The 24238-nt window shown below is 45.7% G+C and overlaps 1 protein-coding gene and 2 pseudogenes across 1 annotated transcript; 2 read left to right on the top strand and 1 right to left on the bottom strand.

Moving 5' to 3' along the window:
• Nucleotides 1-429: 429 nt before the first annotated feature.
• LOC123125467 (wall-associated receptor kinase 3-like) lies at nt 430-5581 on the bottom strand (annotated as a pseudogene).
• A 5467-nt stretch (nt 5582-11048) lies between these two features.
• LOC123125466 (wall-associated receptor kinase 3) lies at nt 11049-14037 on the top strand. The gene is made up of 3 exons (XM_044545952.1): nt 11049-12065; nt 12347-12493; nt 12659-14037. The coding sequence occupies exons 1-3, from the start codon at nt 11084-11086 to the stop codon at nt 13879-13881; spliced, it is 2352 nt and encodes a 783-aa protein (XP_044401887.1). The 5' UTR covers nt 11049-11083; the 3' UTR covers nt 13882-14037.
• Nucleotides 14038-21530: 7493 nt separating this feature from the next.
• The window catches only part of LOC123120893 (wall-associated receptor kinase-like 10), a 6639-nt pseudogene continuing 3931 nt past the window's right edge, over nt 21531-24238 (top strand).

The raw sequence follows: 24238 nt of genomic DNA, 5'->3' as shown, positions 1-24238 counted from the left end.
TCCACAGCGAGATGTCTATGTGTCTTTGTCAATCTTAAAATCCGATCAGTTGATATTTTTTTCCAGAAAAATTTCCGTTCTATTTATGTTCAACCATGACAGTACAATGAACACCAGCAAAAATAAATATTATATGTGAGCCGTAGACTACCTAGAACTACAAGAAGAATACGTTATGTAAATAATATAACTAGACATGACTGACCGAGCTTTTACATGAAAAACGTGTGTTCCAATGATTCCTAACTGAGCTGGAGTAGGTCACGCCGTAAAAGAAAGATTGCATTTGATTTATTTTCTAAATTAAGCAAGAAAGCGTATGTACAGAGATCATGTCGTGATTGTTGTCTCACTGAGCGAACACGGGATCACTTGCGCATGTAGTACGAGGGCTAACTATTTTCCCATTAGGAACCCATAACAGTCCAACTCATTTTGTTTTTTTATACACCCTTCCACCCCTGGCTCACTAGTCTAGAGGACGACACTATCAGCAGTGGATATACAAGAAACTAAAGCTGCCAACTGTCCACATGAGTCTTTGATTTGAGCACAAATTCACTAAGACTAATAGTGGATATACACCCAAACAAAGCTGTACAGCGTGCACATGAAATCTTTTGCTTGAGCACAGTTTCACTACAACTACCGAGGACAACTTGCAGATAGTATGAACTCTTCTTCCATACTATACCGGCTTGTTGACCCCTCATTATCTTTTCTAACTGATTTATTAGATTGGACACCTACTTCAATATCATTATTGTGAACTTCCTCAACCACCGCCTTATGTAAAACATGCCCCTCAGATGTACGGACGCCTTCTAGTGTCAACTCCACTTGCCTCATGGTTGGACGATCCTCTCCACTTAATTTTACACATGCTATGGCAATAGCAGCCACTTCTTCGACTTCTTTGCCTCCTTCCTCGATGACTTGTGGGTCTAATATATGGGGCAAATTCCCTTCCGCAAACAAAGTAACAAAATGTACAACAAGACTCTTGTCATTTGAGGACAAATATGAAGATGTTTGTGCCTGGTTAGCAGTTCCACAAGGACAACCCCAAAACTGTAAACATCACTTTTCTCCGTGAGGTGCCCAGTGTAAAAGTACATCGGGTCCCAGTATCCTCTTGTACATTGAGCCCTTGTCTCTAAACCAGATTTCTCCATGGGAATGTACCTTGATGCTCCAAAGTCTGCTAGCTTTGCTGTTAGAGTATCATCCAAAAGTATGTTAGCAGACTTGACATCTCTATGGATGATAGGTATTGCAGCGGCTGAGTGAAGATATGCCAAAGATTTTGATGTTTCAATGGCTATACGAAGTCTGTCACCCCACGATAATGATCTTGGTCCTTCGACATGAAGATGCTCATAAAGTGTTCCGTTGGATATGAAATCATAGATCAACATTGGGACTTCAGTTTCAAGGCAGCAACCAAAGAGTTTACAACATTCCTATGATTGATTTGTGATAAGATAGCAACCTCATTTATAAACTCATCAATCTCCTTCTGAACCACCTTCTTTGGTTTCTTGATGGCTACAATACGTTGGTTTGATAAAATTCCTTTGTAAACGGTACCATGCCCTCCACCACCAACCACAAGATCACTGTCAAAATTGCGTGTTGCCTTCTCTAGCTCTTCCAATGTTATGATCATACTTTCTGCAATACCGACATTTTGAGCTACCAGTTATTGCAACAATTGACCATGATTCTGCTCGAAAAACTTGTGTTTTAACATTTGTGCCTTCCGATGTTTCACTTTGTTTGAAACAATGTATGATGTGAGAATCAAAAAAACTAGACCTATCCCGCATGAAACTCCTATAATGGCAGCAGTTATACCTGAACAATACATACTCCCTCCTTTCCGGTTTATAGGGCTCAATTCAAAAATCTCACCAACCAAGGTAGATGGTGAGTGGTGGAATATTTTTTGTAATTTGCAAAAGCACCCAATTAATGCTCTTGTTTTCCAAAAAAAATTATGTTTATCAATGTATTAATTGCAATGCATGCATGCATAACGTACATGCATTGGTCAATTTTCTCTTAATACTTGCATGCAATGATTTAATGCACCTTGGAATCTGAACTTGTGATAGGGAACAATCAAATTGAGCCTTATAAAATGAAAAAACTAAGATTTTGAGATAAGCCCTATAAACCGGAAAGGAGGGAGTAGATTCCTTTAAATACCCACTTGTAGGTGAAACCAGCATATTGTTTTGATTGTGTAATGTCACCCTCTATCTAGACTTTCTAAGAAACAAAATACATTCTCTTGTAGTATGACTAAGTTTGCAACTTTCTATATAAAAAACAATAACTTCTAGAGAATGAGAGTGAATACAAAGATACTTATCATTCTGTAAAATTAAAATTCATAATCTCCATACGAAGTTGCTGACCTTTAGATGAGATGTGGTCGCCTGTAAAAAAGGAAGAGGGAGTGTGTGTGTCAAATCTCATGTAATTACATAAAGCACCAGAACAAAAAAATCAATATTGATGCCTCTATTGTACATATGCTTTTCATACTAACCTTTGCATCCATGAGGTTCATAGGGGTTGCCTTGGTAGCCCTCCCAACAATGGCAATAATAGCCTGTGTTCGTCCCAGCTGGTATGCACCTGCTATACTTGCTCTTGCAGATGTTAGCAGCTACGTCCATAGTGCAGTTTAGACCCGCCGACGACTTCACATGCTCACGCAAGTCATGTAAGCCTACTGATTCAGATGGTAGCACCTTCCATTCTACAACAATAGGAACCTTTGGTGCAAATCTCAATTTATTTTGAAGCGCACGCGTCTGTTGGTCGGAGACGAGACGATTGTCGAACCACCCCTCCTCCGCTATCAGGGCATACGGGGGTCGCGCCATGTTATCCGGGAAATTGTTCATGTCGGCAAACTTGAGGCTCAACATGCTAGGCATGCCATCCAAGGACTCAGAAATGCGTGCCTGGCAACAACCGATGCCGTAGCAATTCTTGTTTCTCACAATCGGCACCCTTCCGGCGCTGACATCGCTCTCGGAGCAGAAGCTGGTGTAGCCGCTGATGATGGACGCATCATTGTCAATCCCATGTAGCGTCGCCTGAACGTTACACCCTGAGAAGATGAGCTCATTACAGGTAGACAATGAGTAGAGCACGTCCCCTCGGCTTGTGAAATGTTCATTGAAATCATAACCAAAGTTATTTTTGGAGTTAGCTTCGATGACGGCGTATGAGCTAGTAACACGCAGTGTGGTGTTTGGGAGGGAGATCTCTTCAACTTGGAAGATCCCAAAGCTATCAAGTAATAGCCGCGGGGGCTTGCCGCTTGGGTAGTCGCAGGTGAGGTTGAAGCCTGGCCGATAGCAGTGGGACGGCCCGATGCCAAACGGGTACAGTACATTGACATCTCCGCATTTCCTTTGGCATGTACCACCTTCCGCTTCTGCTTGAAAAAAAATCGTACTATAGTGTATTAGTAACTAATAATACCCTGTCCATCCTCAAACGTATGAAATATTATGCTTTGTGAAGACAAGGCGTTGATAAAGCATTACTCTATTAACATGTTAATATATGATATAATATCATAATTACTAGGAAGTAGTTTTGAAAATGACGAATGATGCCAATATCATGTCATATAAACACCATGTTTAATGAATAATTTGTTGGTCAAAGCCACATCTTAATATTACGCCTTACACCTGGAAAACAAATGAAGTAATTAATTAATTAATGATACAGTGTATTTTTACTCGTTGATAGAAATTCAAAACTCTTATTCTAGTAGTACTTGCAAGTGCAAAATAATCAAAATTGATAGTAGCTTAGCTTACGTGTGATGGAAACAAAAGGAACGCAGCCACCGGGTATGGAATTGTTACCATGGGTTCCTGGTGGGCACCCACAGTCAAACCCTCCGTCTGTATTGGTACATACACCGTCATCAAGGCACGGATGAAACTCACACTCGTCGACATCTACATCAAATAAACATTGTTCACTATAAGCTTTCAAGTAGATCATGTTCATATGATGTACTCCCTCAGTTTCTATTTACTCCGCATATTAGCTATGGTCAAAGTCAATCTTTGTAAACTTTGATAAAGTTTATCAGTTTTGCTACAACTCATCTAGATGAGATATAATTTGGTCTCATTCATCTTTTATAGCCATTGGATATGATGCTATAAGATGCGTGTGTGCTGACGTGGGTTGTATCTGTTCTTGTTTTCAAAGTGAATGAAACGAAATTATATCTCATCTAGATGAGTTCTAGGTACTCCCATAATATTAACATATCAATAAGAAATCAATACCATTAAATTCATTGTTGAATGTACTTTAACATCATATAGATTTGTTATATGGTAAATATTTATATTCTTTTCTATAAATTTGGTCAAACTTTAGAAAGTTTGACTTCAGTCAAGTCTAATATGTGGAGTAAATAAAAAACAAAGGGAGTATATATCGAATAATATTGGTTTGATATCGTGGACGTTAATGCAATAGTCTTTATATAGTTTTAAACTAGATGAAACTTCACAAAGTTTAATTTATAACGAAATATGGGTATGCTATAGCAGTCATAGGAAAAGAACAAACTAACCTTGGCATCCGTCGCGTATATAGGGGTTGCCTTCGTAGTTATTGTCGCAGCGGCATGTATATCCTCCTCGTGTACCCTGATCGCACACGACGTGGCCATGGCTATGGGAAGAAGAAATGTTGGCGTCGACCTCCCAGCTCAGCCACACGGGAACTCCGGCCATGGTCGACGACTTCTGAAGTAGGAGCGGCCCGGAAACCCGTTTCTTCTCGAACCACCCCTCCTTGGCGACGAACACGCGTGTGGGCATCCGTTCCTCCTCGGCACTGTGATTCCGGCCGAACCACTCGAGCTGCACCCGGACCTCGCTGACAGCCGCTGCGGCGGCGACGATGGAGGCCTGGCAGCAGCCGAGTCCGGTGCAAACCATGCTACTCTCGAGCCTCGACGGTACGGTCCACATGGGCTGATGGGGTTGGTCGTCGCCGCACAGGGTGGAGCAGGCGCTCACGGTGGCGTTGCCGTGTTTCAGCATCGCTCTCACGTTGCATCCCAGCAGGATGAGCTCGTTCGCGCCGTATACCCAGGTGTCTGTCAGCATGATGTTGTAGGTCCCATGGTCAGGCCCTCCCGAGAATATTGAGCCGTTGCCGTCGCCATCGATCTTTACGTCGCCGGGGGTAAGTTTGACTAGCACCGCCGACTCGATGAGGCTGAAATCCTCCACATGTAGGATGCCTCCGCCACCGCCGAGCAGCAGCCGCGGCGGGGTCGTACTATTGTCGCAGGTGAGGTTGAACCCCGGCCAGTAGCACCTGGGCGGTCCCATGCCGAACGGGTACGGCACGCTTATGTTGCCGCAGATGGTGTGGCAGCCCGGCATCCCCATCGGCGCCGGAGCTGGAGGTGAAGCAGCTTCTCCACCGGTGGCAAGCGCTGCGGCCGTGAGCGCTATGATGATGATCTCCGAGAATGAAATGGTCATGTACGCCATTGATGGTCGAGCCTTTGTCGTTCTCGTAGTAGCTAGATACAGTTCGCCACCATCGTTTAGCCACAACCATGCTTATATGGTTTGCTCAATCATAACTCACCTAATGCATACCACGGTCACCTGATTAATTAGTCATTTCAACGAGATCGACGCGGACTTTAGTGAACACATGCGTCAATTAGTACACACCGCATACCTAACACGCTCCTTTCCCAAAAGCATGAAATATCTATCTGTACTCTCATCCATCTCATGAGCAACGCATGCATGCAGGAAACATGCATGATGCTTCTGCGTTTCTTCGTTCACAAGTTTAGATGCATGGCCGGTCATTAATTATTCTCAAAAGCTTTTGATTAAACATAAACATGTGAACTCAAACTTTCAAAACTTCTACAAGAAGCTTTCAAAAGTGTTTTGCCCCAACCCCGCGGCCACTTCTCTCTATTTATTTCGCGCTTTTATGGAGCTCCTATGGAAACCAACTTCGCAAATTTCTTTCGCTGCCACCAGAAGAGCATAAGCTTTTCCCTCACATGCCCTTGGCACGAATACCATACCCCTAATATTGTGTTGGTGTAGGATGGTGATCGAGGGATTCCCTAGAGACGTAGGAAAGATCAATTAGCTTCCACCACCACAATAACCCTAAGTCACGTTGCATATCTTTTTTTTTTTTGAGGACCATGGAATAGATTACACCATGGTTGGATTACACTCGTCCAGCATAACTTGTCTGGCATTCGGGTGGACGTCAGCAATCAGTAGGTGGTCTCCCCAGTCTCTGGTCGCGGGAACAATTTCATGACCGAGTTTGTTTCTTTGGCGAGAGACAACCTTGATCTCGATGGAGGAAAAACCAGCCGATTTCCTCCCGATGTCTGATATCATTGCAAAGCATGCAGACCTGCTCGTTCCGTCCCGTGTCAGTTCACGAGCAATGGCAGCGCAATCCATCTCAAGAATGAGGTGCTCGGAGTAGAAGTTCGACAGTCCTGACAGTGCCATCGAAACCGCAGAGGCTTCCGCCTCTTCTACTGATGAGCGTTGGGGGAGGCGGCGGCCGATAGAGATATAAACAAATCCCCGAGAATCCTCGAGAATCGATCTTTACGTCGCCGGGGGTGTGTTTAACTAGCACCGCCGACTCGATGAGGCTGAAATCCTCCACATGTAGGATGCCTCCGCCGCCGCCGAGCAGCAGCCGCGGCGGGGTCGTACTATTGTCGCAGGTGAGGTTGAACCCCGGCCAGTAGCACCTAGGCGGTCCCATGCCGAACGGGTACGGCACGCTTATGTTGCCGCAGATGGTGTGGCAGCCCGGCATCCCCATCGGCGCCGGAGCTGGAGGTGAAGCAGCTTCTCCATCGGTGGCGAGCGCCGCGGCCGTGAGCGCTATGATGATGATCTCCGAGAATGAAATGGTCATGTGCGCCATTGATGGTCGAGCCTTTGTGGTTCTCGTAGTAGCTAGATACACTTCGCCACCATCGTTTAGCTACAACCATCGCTCATATGGTTTGCTCAATCATAACTCACCTACTGCATACCACTGTCAGCTGATTAATTAATCATTTCAGCTAGATCGACGCGGACTTTAGTGAACACATGCGTCAATTAGTACACACCACTTACCTAACACGCTGCTTTCCCAAAAGCATGGAATGTCTATCTGTACTCTCATGCATCTCATGAGCTAATTAAGCATGCATGCAGGAAACTTGCATGATGTTTCTTGGTTTCTTCATTGACAAGTTTACATCCATGCCGGTCATTAATTATTCTCAAAATATTTTGAATAAGGATTTCACTACAAATGGAACATCGAATTTTTGACCATGACAAATCTAATGTTTTTCATGACAATTATAGTGTGGACAGGATGGCAATTTTTTTTTATATTTTTGCAAGGATATGTCATGCTTGCTAAAGGAAGTTTGATTTGCCATGTTTAAAATCAGACATCAGATTTTAAACATTACCGTTGATTAAACATAAGAGCAATGCTACATCCACGGACATTTTACAGGGCTAGACCAGTTGGCATGTTTTGATTGGAGATAAGGGGGAAGGAGGGGCCCACCATGATGGAAGGTTACATAACAACTTTGTAGGTGTAGGACTATTGTAAACATAAACATGTAAACTCAATCTTTCGAAAATTCTACATGATGCTTTAAAAGGGGTTTCAACTCGACCTGTGACCACCTCTATCTTTTTACTTTGCGTTTTTATGGAACACCAATAGAATGCACCCTCGGGAATTTTGCTGCCACCAGAAAAATATAAGCATTTCTCTCGCATGCCCTTGAGGCCACTACCACACATCTAATATTATGCTGGTGTGCCGAGGATGGTGATTAAGGGTTTCATTAGAGATGTAGCAAAGAACAAAAGGTCTCCCTTTACACCATTATGATCAAGGAGAAAGGTTTAGCTTCTATCACCAATATAACCCTATGTCCCCATTGCATATAATCATATGAATCATAAGTGTTGAGATGAATGTTCATGAAGCTACCAACAGGGAATAAGTCCCGAAAACCAAAAGTATTCGGCTTTAAAAGTCAAGGCACTCTTTTATCTACTCCATGGGTGGTGAGTGGAAACATCATGCAAGTTTCCTGCATGCATGCTTAATTAGCTCCATGGGTGGTGAGTGGAAACACTGCTTCTACTACCAGTGGAGCCAGCCGCGGCCAGTCTCCGAATTCAATTATATAGGCCATGCAAGTAGCATGTTCTGATCTAAACTTTTTTTTAGAAGAGAGGGTTTCCCCCTGATTTCTGTTAATAGAAACCAAGCATACAACCAACAATCCAAAGGTTTAACATATCACATTACAGACGACCAATCATCGATACGATAGCCACCCATACAAAAGAAATAGGTAGAGAAATAAGAAACTATCTAAACAATCCTACAGCAGTACGTAGCTTGATGCCCGCTTTTAACTGTGCCACTGCCAACTAAAATATACTATTACCAGTACCAAACACGGTGCTTTTTTAAAGGGACGATGCGGATGTTAGTAAATTCGTAGTGCATCCAGCACACACCATGCCAACCGCGCTGCTTTCCCAAAAGCATGGAATATCAAAACTCTGATGCCATGCCTAAAATATATCTCATTCTCACCATCCCCATAGTGTATGAGACAAATGTATGCATTTCGACTAGGGTCATATTCTATGGTTAGTATCTGTTTGCGGTGACATAAGTCCCTCCCTATAACTCTTGAATTAAGAATTCTCACAATAAAAGGGTCTACTCGGTGTTAATTAGGCGTAAATGAAACTTTACGGCTGCCCCTTCGCCTTCCTTCTCTGTTTTCTTTTTACCAGAAATGACAGGGGTCATACGGACCCCTGTTCATCCATATTCATACTGCATCGGTTTACCGAGTAGCGCATTTATGAGAAAGACAATTCCGAATCTGCTTTGTCTACGAATAAGGAAGATATAAATAATGCAACTATGAATCTCATGGAGAGTTCGATCCTGGCTCAGGATGAACGCTGGCGGCATGCTTAACACATGCAAATCGAACGGGAAGTGGTGTTTCCAGTGGCGAACGGGTGAGTAACGCGTAAGAACCTGCCATTCGGAGGGGAGCAACAACTGGAAACGGTTCAATCTAGTAATTTCTTTTAGATTAAGTCTTACGTCTTGTTTGACTGGTGAAAGACTTCCTTTGTTGAAATGTTCTGTTCCCAAAATTCCTAATATAAAAGGAAAAAACTTTCGACTTTCCTAAATAAGGACGGGAAGTAAGAAGGTGGCAGGCGAGTTGCAGCCTGCAATCCGAACTGAGGACACGTTTTTGGAGTTAGCTCACCCTCGCGAGATCGCGATCCTTTGTCCCGCCCATTGTAGCACGTGTGTCGCCCAGGGCATAAAGTGCATGATGTCTTGGCCTCATCCTCTCCTTCCTCCGGCTTAACACCGACGGTCTGTTCAGGGTTCCAAACTCATAGTGGCAACTCTTTTGTTTGTAAGAAAGGAATGAGAGAGATATGGATTAGAAAAAAAAATTCCCTTTTTTCTTTATCTTTTATTTCTATAGATCAGACATTTTATTTTATGGAAGAAAAACATCAACAAGAGAAAAACTTTGTTAGAAATTACCCCTTTCCTGATCGGTATCAGGGCTGGGAAGAATGGTTGTGATAACACGATCCCTCCGTCACCCCAGAATGAAAGGGGTGATCTCGTAGTTCTTGGTCTGTGAAGATGCGTTGTTAGGTGCTCCATTTTCCCATTGAGGACGAACCTCAACCTGTGCTCGAGAGGGTTCCGCCCAAAGAAGCAGGGGCTGCAGTAGCTGTCGGGTTAATGTGAGCTTATCCATGCGGTTAGGCACTCTTCAAATAGGAATCCATTTTCTAACTGGCTTTCGTGCTTTGGTGAGTCGTCCGAGATCTTTTTGATGATCTATGTTGTGTTGAAGGGTGTCAAATGTGATGTTGTACCTGGTCGTTCAAATCTTACCTCCATCTCGGTACAACGAGAAGGAGTTTACTATGGTCAGTGCAGTGAGATTCGTGGAACTAATCGTGCCTTTACGCCTATCGTTCTCTTTGCTTAGCGTCCATGTGTTTCGAATAGGAAAGCACTGGAGATATCTGTGGAACTGTTTTTTTCTTAGCGCAAGCTAGCATATAGACGGCTAATATATATAAGGACAAATCAACTAGAAAAAACCGTTTCCAAAGAAACCACAAGGGACTGTGAGTGAGATAATGGAGGAAGGTGGGGATGACGTCAAGTCCGCATGGCCCTTATGGGCTGGGCCACACACGTGCCTACATTCCACAAAATAATACACCACAAGTAGGAGCTAATGAATAGGCCTGCGATTCCATAGAAAGACATCACGAACCCGTGCGAAAAAAAACCGAATTTCTTGAGATGGAAGTAGTCTCAGTCAAGTGACATAACATGATAGAGAGTGAAAGAAAAAGCTGGATTATTTTTTTGCACGGATCTCAATGTAAGATCTTATGGATATAACATTTGAGACTTGGCAAGAATGTTCTTTTTTGTGGGTAGTCTCAGCAAGAATGTTCTTTTTTATGGGTGCACAGTGAAACATTATGACAGACTTTGAAACAAAACAAAAACGAACAAAAAATATTTTGAGACGAGATAAATTGGACAGCACCCAAAAAGGTAGAGTGAATCTCAAACAAATCACGGACGGCGGATCGATGCGCGGAATATTCATAGATAAAGCACTCTCTTACATCAACAAGTCTTACTTCCAGTGTGAGCACTGCATGGCAAAGTGAGCGAAACGAGAAAACCCATCATTTGGCTAATAATTGAGCGCGTGTTAGGTGTGTGCAACTTCTCAACGCGGATCCTTATAAAAAATTGATGGACGCGGATTGCCTGCCCAATTGATGCCTTCGGTGGATTGCTCAACAGTGTGCGTATATAAGTATCTTAGAGATCACACAACTACAGTAGTCAACAGTATAACATAGCTGTGAAGCTCAAGCAAGGACCACCAAATATAATGCCAAGAAAGTCGGTGTCCATGGTAATCATAGCAGTGCTGCTGCTCTCGGTGTCCATGGCGGCCGCGGCGCGCGTGCCGGCTGCAGTGGCGCCGGACTGCAACACCACCTGCGGCAACGTCAAGGTGCCGTACCCCTTCGGCATGGGGCCGCGCCACTGCTACAGGCAGCCGGGGTTCAAGCTTATCTGCGACCACAGGAGCACGCCCCCGCGGCTGCTCCTCGGCGACAGCGGCGAATTCGAGGTCGCAGACATCTTCCTGGAGAACAACACGATGCGCGTCCGCAGCAGCCACGGGCTGAACGTGAGCACCAGCACCGGGCGTGGCCGGTGGAGCCTCGGGGGTGATCGCGTCGGCGTGCAACCGCCGCCGTACGTGCTGCTGCCGGACTTCAACGAGTTCATCCTCACGGGGTGCAACGTCCAGGCGACGCTGGTCCGAGATGGCAGCATCGTCAGCGGCTGCGCCTCCTTCTGCTCTGCCACCAACGACGGCGAGCTGGTCACCGGCACGTTTGCTCCCAACGGCACGATCTGCTCCAACATCGGTTGCTGCCAGTCGACCATCCCCATCGACGACGCCACCTATGACGTGCGCATCAGGCGTCTTGACCTCGACGATGGCGGCCCACGGCCGAAGGTGGACGCAGCAGCCGGCGGTGACTTGCCGTTGAACGTGATCATCGCCGAGACGGGCTGGCTGAGCCAAGATATTGCCAGCTATCTCAACAACCCAGAGCATTCCCCACGGCCGAAAGCAGGGCTGCGGCGGGTCCCCGTCATTCTCCAGTGGGCCGTGCCGCACGGTGCGGCAACGACTGACCTCGACACACGTGCGTGCCCCGGCGATGCTGCCCGGAGCATTTGCAAGAGCACCAACAGTGAGTGCAGAGACGAGGCTTATTATACGCTTAGAGGCTACTCATGCCAATGCAAGGAGGGTTACCAGGGCAACCCTTACCTCACCGGTGGATGCCAAGGTACCTTGTTTTCTTTAACGGTTTTGCCATCTCTCAAGCTAGAAATAAATATTTTAAACCACCTGTCATGTCAGACTTTAGCATGTGTGCAAGTGCAAATGAGTGACAATATTTGCTCTAATTAACGGCTATCAGCAACTGACTAAGAGATAATTAAGGGCTATCAGCAACTTTGTTTTACTTGAATTTTGCCTTCCTGGTTTTAAACAAGACATATCTGGTTTCTACGCTTTTTTTTGTTGAAAATAAAAAACATATCATGGCTCAATCTATATATACAGATATCAAAGAATGTGATAGGAAAGAAGAACATGGGTGCTTCGGCGATTGTCAAGAACTACCCGGGAAGTTCAGTTGTAGGTGCCCGAGAGGAACTTACGGGAACCCCAAAGTACGCAATGGTTGCGTAAGGCCCACCGTAGAAACAGGTATGAACACCACGTTTGTCATACATTATTTTTTTTTGTAATTTTTTATACATTCTATTTATTTGAAGGGTTACCGTTCATTGTATATTTTTGTTACGTAGCGCATACAAACAATGGCCAAAATAACCGATGTTTATTATTTTTGGCATGTTGTTTAATTGCCAGGTCACAACTCGGGATTAATCATTGGTCTATCGGTTGCTAGTGGCCCATGCATTCTAATTTTGGTGCTTGGAGCACTCCTATTAATTCGTGATTTCGAGCAACGCAAGGTGAATATGTTGAGGAGGAAATGGTTCAGTCAAAATCGTGGGCAATTGTTGAAGCAATTGGTATCTCATAGGACAGACATTGCAGAGAGGATGATCATTCCGTTAGGGGAGCTAGAGAAGGCCACCAACAATTTCGACCAAGCTCGTAAGGTTGGCGGTGGAGGGCACGGCACTGTCTACAAAGGGATTTTGTCAGACTTGCATGTTGTGGCCATCAAGAAATCAAAGATTGTGGTGAAGAGAGAAATTGATGAGTTCATAAATGAGGTTGCCATACTCTCGCAGGTCATTCATAAGAATATTGTGAAGCTTCATGGCTGTTGCCTTGAGACAGAAGTTCCTTTATTGGCCTATGAGTTCATTTCCAATGGAACCCTCAACGATCATCTTCACATAGAAGCACTGAACTCACTGCCTTGGAGAGATAGGTTAAGGATCGCAAGTGAAATAGGCAAAGCTCTTGCTTACCTCCATTCTGGTATTTCAGCCCCCGTATTACATAGAGATATCAAGCCTTCCAACATACTTCTTGATGATGCCTTGACAGCGAAAGTGTCAGACTTTGGTGCTTCAAGGTATATTCTTATGGATCAAACAGGGGTAACAACAACTTTAGTGCAAGGAACTAGAGGGTATTTGGATCCTATGTACTATTATACAGGTCGACTGTCGGATAAGAGTGATGTTTATAGTTTTGGAGTCCTCCTTATTGAGTTGCTTACTAGGAAGAAGCCAACTTTGTATGTGTCATCCGAAGGTGATGGTCTTGCTGCACATTTTGCAACATTGTTTGCGGAGGGCAATCTGTTGAAAATAGTAGATCCGCAGGTTGTAAAGGAGGGAGGTAGGGAAGTCGAAGAAGCAGCCGCTCTAGCTGTGTCGTGCATAAAATTAAGAGGAGAGGAGCGGCCAACTATGAGGCAGGTGGAGATGGCATTGGAAGCCCTAGTTGCACCGGGGGAACATGCTATCGAAGATTTGGCAGCAAAAACAGATGAGGAGAAACATGTTGCACTGAGTTATCCATCGGCTAGCAGAAGATCAAACATAGAGGACCCGAGCAGATGTTATAGCCTAGAAGAAGAGTTCATGTTTTCTGCGAGATACCCTCGATAGGTTTTTTCCTTGTGACTAAATGTATGCGTGATGCGGTTTTGTCCTTATTTGTGGCAAAAGTGTGTTTTTAGTGAAAAATATATTTTCGACGCTTTTGTATATTTATTTCCTGGAGTCAAAGGGACAATGTGTTACATGCATTTTCTAAACCAAACGGTGTAAATAAGCCTTGTTTCAGTATGTAAAAAAGTGTAATAAGCCTTCTTTCCGAGAAGCAGGTACGTCTCTCTCCCTGACTGAGCAACCACAATTCCACAAAGCTAGGTAGTTAGCTACAGCTTACAAGTGCCCAGACTACTTTACATGGAGTACAATATTTGCATGCATGGGGCGTGAGAGATTATTGTAGTTGCGTTCAGTCTCACCAACCAAACATGGAAATGGAAGTGCAGAAAAGTACTAAAAGTCTAGTTCGATGGTTCATCACTGGAAGATAAACTAAAACGTACAGAAAGCGGAAGCATGCATGCATTTGTTGGTGGGTCAAGCGAGTGAACAGCCGCGTATGCATGGTGCATTCATAACTCTCCGCGGAGGGCTGCCGGGCTGCAAGACCCGCTGCGGCCGTGAGCGTGCCGTACCACTCGCCGGGGTTCAACCTCACCTGAGTCCACGGTGTTAGGTTGATCTCTTTCCGTGTGGGCCCAACGGCCCACCGGGCCCCTGATCCGCGCCCTGATCGGGGGCGCCCAACCGCAATATGGTTGACGGGCCCCTGTCACGCAGCGCTACATAAAGAGGTGGGGGCCGGCGGCACGCAGTACGAGGTTCACCGCGTTGCCAGTCTCCCCACCGAAAACCCCGACCCGATTTAGGTCTAGCGCTGACAGTGACGGGAAGCTCCGCCGCCGCCACTGCCTACACATCGCCGCCACCTCCACCTTGCCCACTCTCCGCCATCGCCGTGCGCCCCAGCACCACGATGGCCTCCAGCTCGAGTTCATCTACTGCTGCACAAGGTAGGTTCACCGGATCTACTAGCCTGCTCCGATCCAAAGATCTATCAATGGTATCAGCCAGATCGGGCTAGTTGATTTCGGTACAAAGCAACAAAAACAGAAAAAGAAAAAAGTTTCCCTCCCCCAAAAGAACCCTAGAAGGGCAAAGAAATCTAAAAGAAAAGTTGTGCCGCCGTCATGGCCGCACCTGTTCCTCTCGATCTGGACGCGCATCGGCAAGCCGAGGCGTCGGACGAAGAACCACCCCGAAAGGGGCAAAGTACACTGCAGCCAAACCGCTCGACGGCGGCGCGCCCAACGCAAGGGGGACGCGCAGCCAGCGAGGGGGATGGCCACGGCGCCGCATCGGAAGCCCGCGGATCTCTCTCTCTCTCTCTGTTGTTGTACGCGGTGGCAGAGAAGAAGAGAAAAAGAAAGGGAAAAGGAAATCCGCTCGCGCGGCGCAGTGGTGGGCGGCCGGCGCAGCCGTGCCTCGCCCCTACTCCACAGAGAATGGCATCGACGGAGGCGCCATGAGAGCAGAGGAGGGGCTCACATCGTGGGCTCTCTCTGCAACAGAGAAGAGAAAGGAAAGAAAGGGGGAAGGGAAAGAGCGCCGCGGCGTGGCACGGTGGCTGTCGTCGCCGTCGCCGGCGGCCAGGCGCGGCTCGAAGGCCCGGCGAACGGGACAGTGCCAGCGGCGAAGGAGAGGAGCGAGCGGCGCGGGGGAGGAGAGAATTGACTGAGGGTTTCGGTCGATCCCCTCGCTCCCTCGGTTTTGTTCGAGCGAACTGCGCGCTGGACCGTCGGATCGTCACGGACGGCCGTGATCAAAACCCTAAGGCAAGCTGGGCCACTGGGCCGAAAGAGAGGGAGGCGCGAGCTGGGCCGGAGGCCGCCAGCTGCGGGCGCCGCCGCGCGCGCTGGGCCGAGGCCAGCAGCCGCGCAGGCCAGGCCGCGGGCTCTGCTGCAGTTATTTTTTGTTTTTTTAGAGAATAGAAAAAATTCCAAAAAGAAAAGTTTATGTATTTTATAAAGTAAAAGTTTCTGTAGAACTAAAAAAGTTCTTGTTTTTTTATTCGGTCATAGAAAAGTTTCTGTAAAAAGTAAAAAGTTCGTGAATTTTTATTCATGATTTTCCGCTGCGTAAATAATTAATGCTCTTTTACAAAGAAAATAAAAGTTTCCATAGTATTAAGTTTTTTAAAAGCATGTTAAAGTGATTATTAAAATGAATATGATTATGTTATTTTTATGACCAACGTTGTTAATAACATGATCATGTTTTATTTAAAGGTGCATTTATTTCTAATTTTTGCCCAACGGTAATATAGATTTAATTGCATAGACAATTATATGTTTAATTTGACCAACGTTAGATTAATACATATGATTGTTATATTAATGTCACTTAAATTGTAATTTCAGGAGGCTTTCATTTGATGAGTTGCCTAAAAGAAGTTCCGACACTCAGAGGTGACAACCACACTGAGTGGAGGAAGAAAGTTGAACTGGCGTTTGTTTGTGCTGATCTTGACTGGGTTGTGGAGAAACCACAGCTGGTCAGACCCATAGAGCCAGTAAGAGAGGCTACTGATGATGATGCTGCATGGGCCAAAAAGAAAGGGGACTATGCTCCTTTGGAGCAGTCCTACCTCATAGATAATCAAAAGTGGGTCAATGCAAATAAAAAATGCATGGCTTTTATAAAGAACACCATTGAGAGCGCCATTGTGGGCTCCATTGCAGAGTGCACTTCCGCAGGGGAGTTGCTCTCAAAGATAAAGAGCCAGTTCACTGGCTCTTCAAAGATATATGCCACCCAGGTGTTAGAGCAACTGGTGACAGAAAAATACACAGGTGGTAGTCATGGCATAAGAGAGCACATCCTCAGGATGAGCAATATGGCAGCAAAGCTCAAACCCATGGATGCGGATCTGGAAATAAAACCAGCGCTCCTGGTCCACCTTGTCATGGCTTCATTGCCGAAGGAGTTTGAAGCTTTTGTTGTGAACTATAATATGTCACCTGGAACATGGGACGTAGAAAAGACAATAGCAATGTGTGTTCAAGAAGAGGAGAGACTAAAAGCCTCACATGGTGGTACACTCAACTATGTGCATGGTCACAAAAGAAAGAATTGCAATCTAAACAACAAAAGTTCTCCTTCAAAGCCACAAGGAAAAGTTTCCTATCAGCATCAGCGTCAGCAACAGCTTTTCTCAGTGGACAAAGACACTTGTCTCCACTGTAAGAAGACCGGGCATTACAAGAAAGACTGTCCTGTTTGGCTAAAGTCAATCATGGCAAAAAGAGGTAACAATATAGTTTCATTTGTCAATGAATCCCTGTATGCATAGTTTTCAAAATCCACTTGGTGGATTGACTCAGGAGCAACTGTACATGTTGCAAATTCTTTACAGGGATTCCATTCGACGCGGACTACGCTAAGAAGCGAAAGACGCATTGAAGTGGCAAACGGAGTCGAAGCAGAAGTTGAAGTTGTCGGTGATATCTCCTTGGAGTTAGCTGATAGATTCAATCTTCTACTTAGAGATGTTTTATTTGTTCCATCATGTAATAGAAACTTAATAAGTGTTTCTTGCTTGGACAAAGATAATTATGAGTGTTATTTTGGACATGGCAAGTGTGCCATTTGGTTAAATAATGCTTATGTGGGTGATGCTTTACTACATGATGAGCTTTATTTGTTATCACTTCGTGAAAAAGTTTATTCCATTTGCAATGTGAAAGAACATGTTTCTGCGTCGAATAAAGAACAAAAGAAAAGGAAAAGAACATTTGACTCATCGAAATTATGGCACTGTTGCTTGGGCCATATTTCGAAGGGGAGAATAGAAAGATTAGTCAAAAGTGAAATTCTTCCTCCGTTAGAATTTTCAGACTTAGAACAATGCATAGATTGCATTAAAGGAAAGTACGTAAAACAAATCAGAAAAGGTGCAATCCATAGCACAGGCACACTAGAAATCATTCACACTGATATTTGTGGACCATTTCCGGTGAAAAGTGTGGATGGATATGACTTGTTCATAACATTCACAGATGATTACTCTCGCTATGGTTATATTTATCCAATCAAAGAAAGATCGAAAGCGTTGGATAAATTTAAAATATTCAAAGCTGAAGTTGAAAATCAGCACGATAAAAGAATAAAGATAGTAAGGTCCGACCGTGGGGGAGAGTACTACGGTCGACACACTCCATATGGCCAAGTCCCTGGACCTTTTGCGAAGTTCTTGCAGGAGACTGGCATAGTAGCCCAGTATTCAATGCTGGGCGAGCCTCAGCAAAATGGAGTAGCTGAAAGGCGCAACCGTACCCTTATGGATATGGTGCGCAACATGATGAGTTATTCCAACTTGCCATTGGGATTATGGATGGAGGCGCTTAAAACCGACATTCACATTCTCAATAGAGTACCAAGCAAGTCGGTGCCCAAAACACCGTACGAGCTATGGACATGAAGGATGCCCTCCCTACAACACTTCAGGGTGTGGGGGTGCCCTGCTGAGGCCAAAATGTTTAATCCAAACATTGCAAAGTTAGATCCCAAAACAGTAAGTTGCCACTTCATTGGCTATCCAGACAGATCAAAAGGTTTTCGTTTCTACTGCCCTGACAGATATACAAAGTTTGTAGAAATAAGACATGCAGTCTTCTTAGAGGACGAAATGATGAGGGGGAGCTTGGTAGCTCGGAAAATTGATCTTGAGGAGAAGAGGGTGCATGCACCTAATCCGATGATTCAGGAGCCATTTTTCTCACTACCAGTTGCAACTCCACCCATGACAGCTATGGGGGAAGACCCGGAACCTGTCCGTCAGGAGCCGACTGAACCCGTTGTTGAGCATGAAAGGGAGGTGCAACAGCAAAATTTAGAAGAAGTGCCAGAAGTTGAGGCACAAAATGTGCCAGAAACTGAGGCCCTTAGAAGGTCTACAAGACCAAGAAAGTCAGCAATTTCTACTGACTTTAAAGTTTATAACACAGAAATGGTTCATATGGAAAAAGATCCCACCTCATATGAAGAAGCCATGAGAAGCCCTCATTCATCGAAGTGGATGAAGGCAATGGAAGACGAGATGAAATCAATGAGTTCCAAAGATGTTTGGGACTTAGAGGAAATTCCCAAAAGGAGCCAAAACAGTTGGCTGTAAATGGGTCTACAAAATTAAGTATGACTCTAAAGGGAATATAGAAAAGTATAAAGTACGACTCGTGGCAAAAGGATTTACACAAAGAGAAGGGATAGATTACAATGAGACATTTTCTCCAGTCTCATGTAAGGATTCCTTCAGAATCATAATGGCATTAGTTGCCCATTTTGATTTAGAGTTACATCAAATGGATGTTAAGACGGCATTTCTGAATGGTGATTTAAAAGAAAAGGTCTACATGAAACAACCCAAGGGTTTTTATCATGGAAGGAAAGGAAAATATGGGATGCCGCCTGAAGAAATCCATTTATGGATTAAGACAAGCCTCTCGGCAGTGGTATCTAAAGTTTAATCAAACGATTAAAAGTTTTGGATTTAAAGAAAATATTGAGGATAATTGCATTTATGCAATGTTTAAAAGTGGGAAATATATTTTCCTAATCTTGTATGTGGATGATATCCTGCTTGCTAGTAGTGATGTTAGTCTACTACAAGAAACAAAGAAATACTTATCCTCAAATTTTGACATAACAGATCTCGGTGAAGCATCATATGTTTTGGGCATAGAAATTCACCGAGATAGAAACAATGGAGTCTTAGGACTATCTCAGCAAGCATATTTAGAAAAGGTTCTTAAAAAGTATAATATGCATGCGAGTAAAGCCACACCTGCTCCAATAGTCAAGGGCAATAGTTTTGGGAAATTTCAATGTCCCAAGAACCAGTATGAGATCAATCAAATGAAAGCAGTACCATATGCTTCGGCAGTTGGCAGCTTACAGTATGCACAAGTGTGCACTCGCCCTGACTTAGCTTTTATCACCGGGGTACTCGGTAGATACCAAGAGAATCCAGGCCTAGAGCACTGGAAGATGGTAAAGAAAGCATTGCGTTATGCGCAAGGCACGAAGGACTACATGCTAATATATAGGAGAAGTGATTCCCTAGAGATAAAAGGGTATTCAGACGCAGATTTTGCGGGGACAGAGATGATAGAAAATCCACGTCAGGATACATATTCACCCTCGCTGGGGGAGCTATTTCGTGGAAAAGCTCCAAACAGTCGATAGTTGCATCATCCACGATGTATGCAGAATTCATAGCATGCTTCGAAGCCACGGGGCAGGCGATATGGCTAAAGAAATTTGTACCCGACTTGAAAGTGATAGATTGTATTCACAAACCACTAAAGATGTACTGTGACAACCAGCCCGCAGTATTCTATGCTCACAACAACAAGTCGAGTAATGCTGCCAAAACAATAGAGATAAGGTATTATGTTGTGAAAGATAAAATCCAGGATCAAACTATAAGTCTCGAGCATATAAGGACAAAGGATATGCTTGCAGATCCGCTAACGAAAGGCTTACCACCCAATGTGTTCAAGGAACACTTAGCCGGCGTGGGTTTAAGGGAAAGCCTTATGATTCCTGGATAGGCCCAAAAGGAACAGAATTTGTTTCTGAACATAACGTATGTTGTAGCTATATGATTCTAACGGCAATTAAGCCGTGACGATGAAACATGCTCTATGTACCAATATGCGATGAAACAAATAAACTAGAAAGTATAAGGTTAAAAGTAAAAGTTGAGATCAAGGAGGAGAATGTTAGGTTGATCTCTTTCCGTGTGGGCCCAACGGCCCACCGGGCCCCTGATCCGCGCCCTGATCGGGGGCGCCCAACCGCAATATGGTTGACGGGCCCCTGTCACGCAGCGCTACATAAAGAGGTGGGGGCCGGCGGCACGCAGTACGAGGTTCACTGCGTTGCCAGTCTCCCCACCGAAAACCCCGACCCGATCTAGGTCTAGCGCTGACAGTGACGGGAAGCTCCGCCGCCGCCACTGCCTACACATCGCCGCCACCTCCACCTTGCCCACTCTCCGCCATCGCCGTGCGCCCCAGCACTACGATGGCCTCCAGCTCGAGTTCATCTACTGCTGCACAAGGTAGGTTCACCGGATCTACTAGCCTACTCCGATCCAAAGATCTATCACATGGCACAAGCCCCCCACGGCTGCTGCTCGGTGTCGATGGCTCGCTCCGAGTCACCGACATCTCCATCATCAACGCCACAGTGACCGTCATCCACACCGGCGCCGCGAAGATCAGCGCCACCCACGGGCTCGGCGGCTTCCTCGGCCGTAGCCTCAGCGCGGGCGGGCTGCAACGAGCTCGTCGTCACGGGCTGCAACGTGGCAGCGACTCTGCGGGATAGAATCAGCAACCTTACCATCGGCGGCTGCTCCTCCTTCTGCCCCGGCGCCGGCTGGTTCGTCGGCAAGATCCCTGAGTCCGGCCACGGGAAGTACTGCTCCAGCATGTTCTGCTGCTAGGCTCCGCTCACCACCGACATCCGTAAGACAACGGCGGATGGAGGGATCCTAGGACGCGTCTCCTACGACGTGCAGCTGACATGGTTCGGACGGGACCATACGGGGGACGAGGTGGTGCCCGGGCTCGTGTTTGTCGCCGAGGAGGGGTTGTTCGACAGTACCGACTCCTTGCATGACGTCCTGCAAAGGGGAGATGGCGGCCGGCCTCGGCCGTCGGCATTTGCTTCCATGGAAGTCCCGATTGTCCTCGGGCAGGAGCTCCTCCCACATGACTTCGCTGCGGGTGAGAGCTGTCCCGTGAGTGCCCTGTTAGGAGACCGAGAGGGCCAAGGAGACAATGTAGTGTTTGTGGTTGCCGAGTAAGAGTGCCTCTAGGCAAAGCTTGTGTGCTTTTCTTGGTGTGTGTGTGTGTGTGTGTGTTGAGTCCCCTGATGTGTGTGTTCTTGTGTGAGACAAACAGAGAAAGAGTTGTGCGAGGCAGCTCGAGGTAGAAGAACAAGCGGCGCTACAAGGAGGCGGCGCCAAAAATTGGCATCAGAGCCCTGTCAATCCGAGGTGGCGCCGCCGCCGCGGCGGACTCTATGTGAGGTGAAGGTCGACGACACGAGGTCCAGGCCGTCGGTGGTGCGATGTCGTCGGTGGCTAGTTGCGGTGCGATGCAGCTAGATGGAGACGACATGGTGATCGGCGTCGTTCAAGTCAAGAGGTGGCCGTTGCGTGCGGATGGACAACACGGTGACCAACGTTTTCTGATGGCCAATTGTCCACATCATGATTGTGCGCGGCGGTCACGGCGCCGTGATGGCGTCGTACACGACAAGATAGTGCACGGTGATCGGCACTGCGACTGCGTCGTCCATGGCAAGGTGTTGCGGGTGATCTGCATGAGGATTTGACGAGTTAGCATGACAAGATTAGGGAGGTGATTGTTAGGACTAATCTTGTCATGATATATCAGCATAGTTTTATGTTTCGTTCTGCATCTAGCTTATGGTGTAGCTTGTTGTAGTTCTGCAACATGTGCGTGTGATACGTACTAAGCCGCCGAGTTTCAGCAGAGGCATGAAAGGTGAGATGCCCGCGGAGCCGTGCGATGCGGTGAGCATGGCGATATGCCGAGACAGTGTGAAGCTGCAGTGCAAGTGCTGAAGCCAATGGGTTGCACGTGAACTCGAGGAGGGTGTTAGCTGCATGCGTGGAGTAGTAGTTAGCTGCATGCACGTACTAGTCTATGACCCTAGAAAGATTCTAGGAGAAGATAAGATCATGGGTTAGTGCATGTAGTTAGTTGGTTAGTGGAGCAATTATTGTGGATACGTGGTGGCCAGGTGCGATGGTCAGCATGCGTGTGTTAGTCTTGTATCTAGTATTTAAGTGACCAGATGAATGAGATAGGAGGCCGAGAGGGCCGGGGAAACAATGTAGTGTTTGTGGTTGCCAAGTAAGAGTGCCTCTGGCCAAAGCTTGTGTGCCCTTCTTGGTATATGCGCGTGTGTGTTGAGTCTTTCGCTAATGTGTGTGTTCTTGTGTCAGACAAGAGAGAGAGAGAGAAAGAGTTGTGTGAGGCAGCTCGAGATAGAAGAAAAAGCGGCGCTGCCAGGAGGCGGCGCCAGCATGCCCCATGGACATTGATAGGAGGATCTGCAAGAGCAAACATAGCATGTGCCTTGTTGGCTACAGTGGCTACCTGTGCGGCTGCGAAGACGGGTTCGATGGTACTCCTTACGTCACTGAGGGATGCCAAGGTTAGCTTTCCAGCCTTTGTAGATTTGGGGAGTTACTATTCCTGAGAAATGGTTGTTATTTCAAAGTCTTGACAAGATTATACATAATTTCTTAGACGCCAAATACATGCTGGATTAATAAAGGGTCTAGTGATTGATTGTGGCTAGCATGGAATTGCTGAGTTGGAAATACTCACACTGAAAATATAGTTTATAAATTAATTTACAAACCTAGATTTATGGCAGAGACATGAATTTAATGATAAGTGCATGCTAATTTGGTTGCCTATACATACGGATTTAGACGTGAACAAGTGTGACATATGAGGAGAGGACACCGTGTGCTTTGACGATTGCACCAATACATACGGATCACACAACTGTAGTTGTCCACGTCTCCACGAGGAAGCCATGGGGACCCAAAGAGACGCGGTGGCTGCGTCAGATCTGCCAATATAGGTGAGCAATAGTGCTAACAACCTCATTCGTTCTAGTTTTGGCATCCAATCCATGTTTCAAAACATTGTAACTAAGGAGTAAATATGTACTATTTTCAGGTTTGATCATTGGTCTGTCCCTAACTGCTGGCCCAGGCCTTCTACTTTTGGGTTTCAGCACAATCATAATAAGACGGCATCTTAGGCACCGTAAGAAGAAAATGTTGAAACGAAAGTTCTTCATCCAAAATCATGGACAACTGTTGGAGCAGCTGGTATCTTGTAGATCCGGCATTGCAGAGAAGATGATCATTCCGCTAGAAGAGCTAGAGAAGGCAACAAACAATTTTGATCAGACTCGTAAGCTCGGAGATGGTGGCCATGGTGTTGTCTACAAAGGAATGTTATCAGATTTACATGTCGTGGCCATCAAGAAGTCGAAGATTGTGGTCAGATAGAAATTCACGAGTTCATAAATGAGGTTGCCATCCTCTCACAGATCAGCCATAAGAATATTGTCAAACTTTTTGGATGTTGTCTAGAGACAGAAGTCCCCTTGCTTGCCTAGGAGTTCATTTCCAATGAAACCCTTAGTGACCACCTTCATCGAGAATCACCAAGATCAATACCATGGGAAGCGAGACAGAAGATCGCAAGCGAAGTAGGCAAAGCTATCTCTTACCTGCACTCAGTTGTAACATTTCCAATAATAAATAGAGGTATTAAACAGGGGCGGAGCC

The sequence above is a fragment of the Triticum aestivum genome, chromosome 5D (assembly GCF_018294505.1).
Source record: "Triticum aestivum cultivar Chinese Spring chromosome 5D, IWGSC CS RefSeq v2.1, whole genome shotgun sequence".
Classification (NCBI taxonomy): domain Eukaryota; kingdom Viridiplantae; phylum Streptophyta; class Magnoliopsida; order Poales; family Poaceae; genus Triticum; species Triticum aestivum.
This window is presented reverse-complemented; position numbering and strand designations above follow the sequence as displayed.

Coding starts and splice junctions, on each gene's coding strand:
- LOC123125466 (XM_044545952.1), top strand. CDS start 11,084: ATGCCAAGAAAGTCGGTGTCCATGGTAATCATAGCAGTGCTGCTGCTC. Junction 12,066..12,346: donor CCTCACCGGTGGATGCCAAG/GTACCTTGTTTT, acceptor CTATATATACAG/ATATCAAAGAATGTGATAGG. Junction 12,494..12,658: donor AAGGCCCACCGTAGAAACAG/GTATGAACACCA, acceptor TTTAATTGCCAG/GTCACAACTCGGGATTAATC.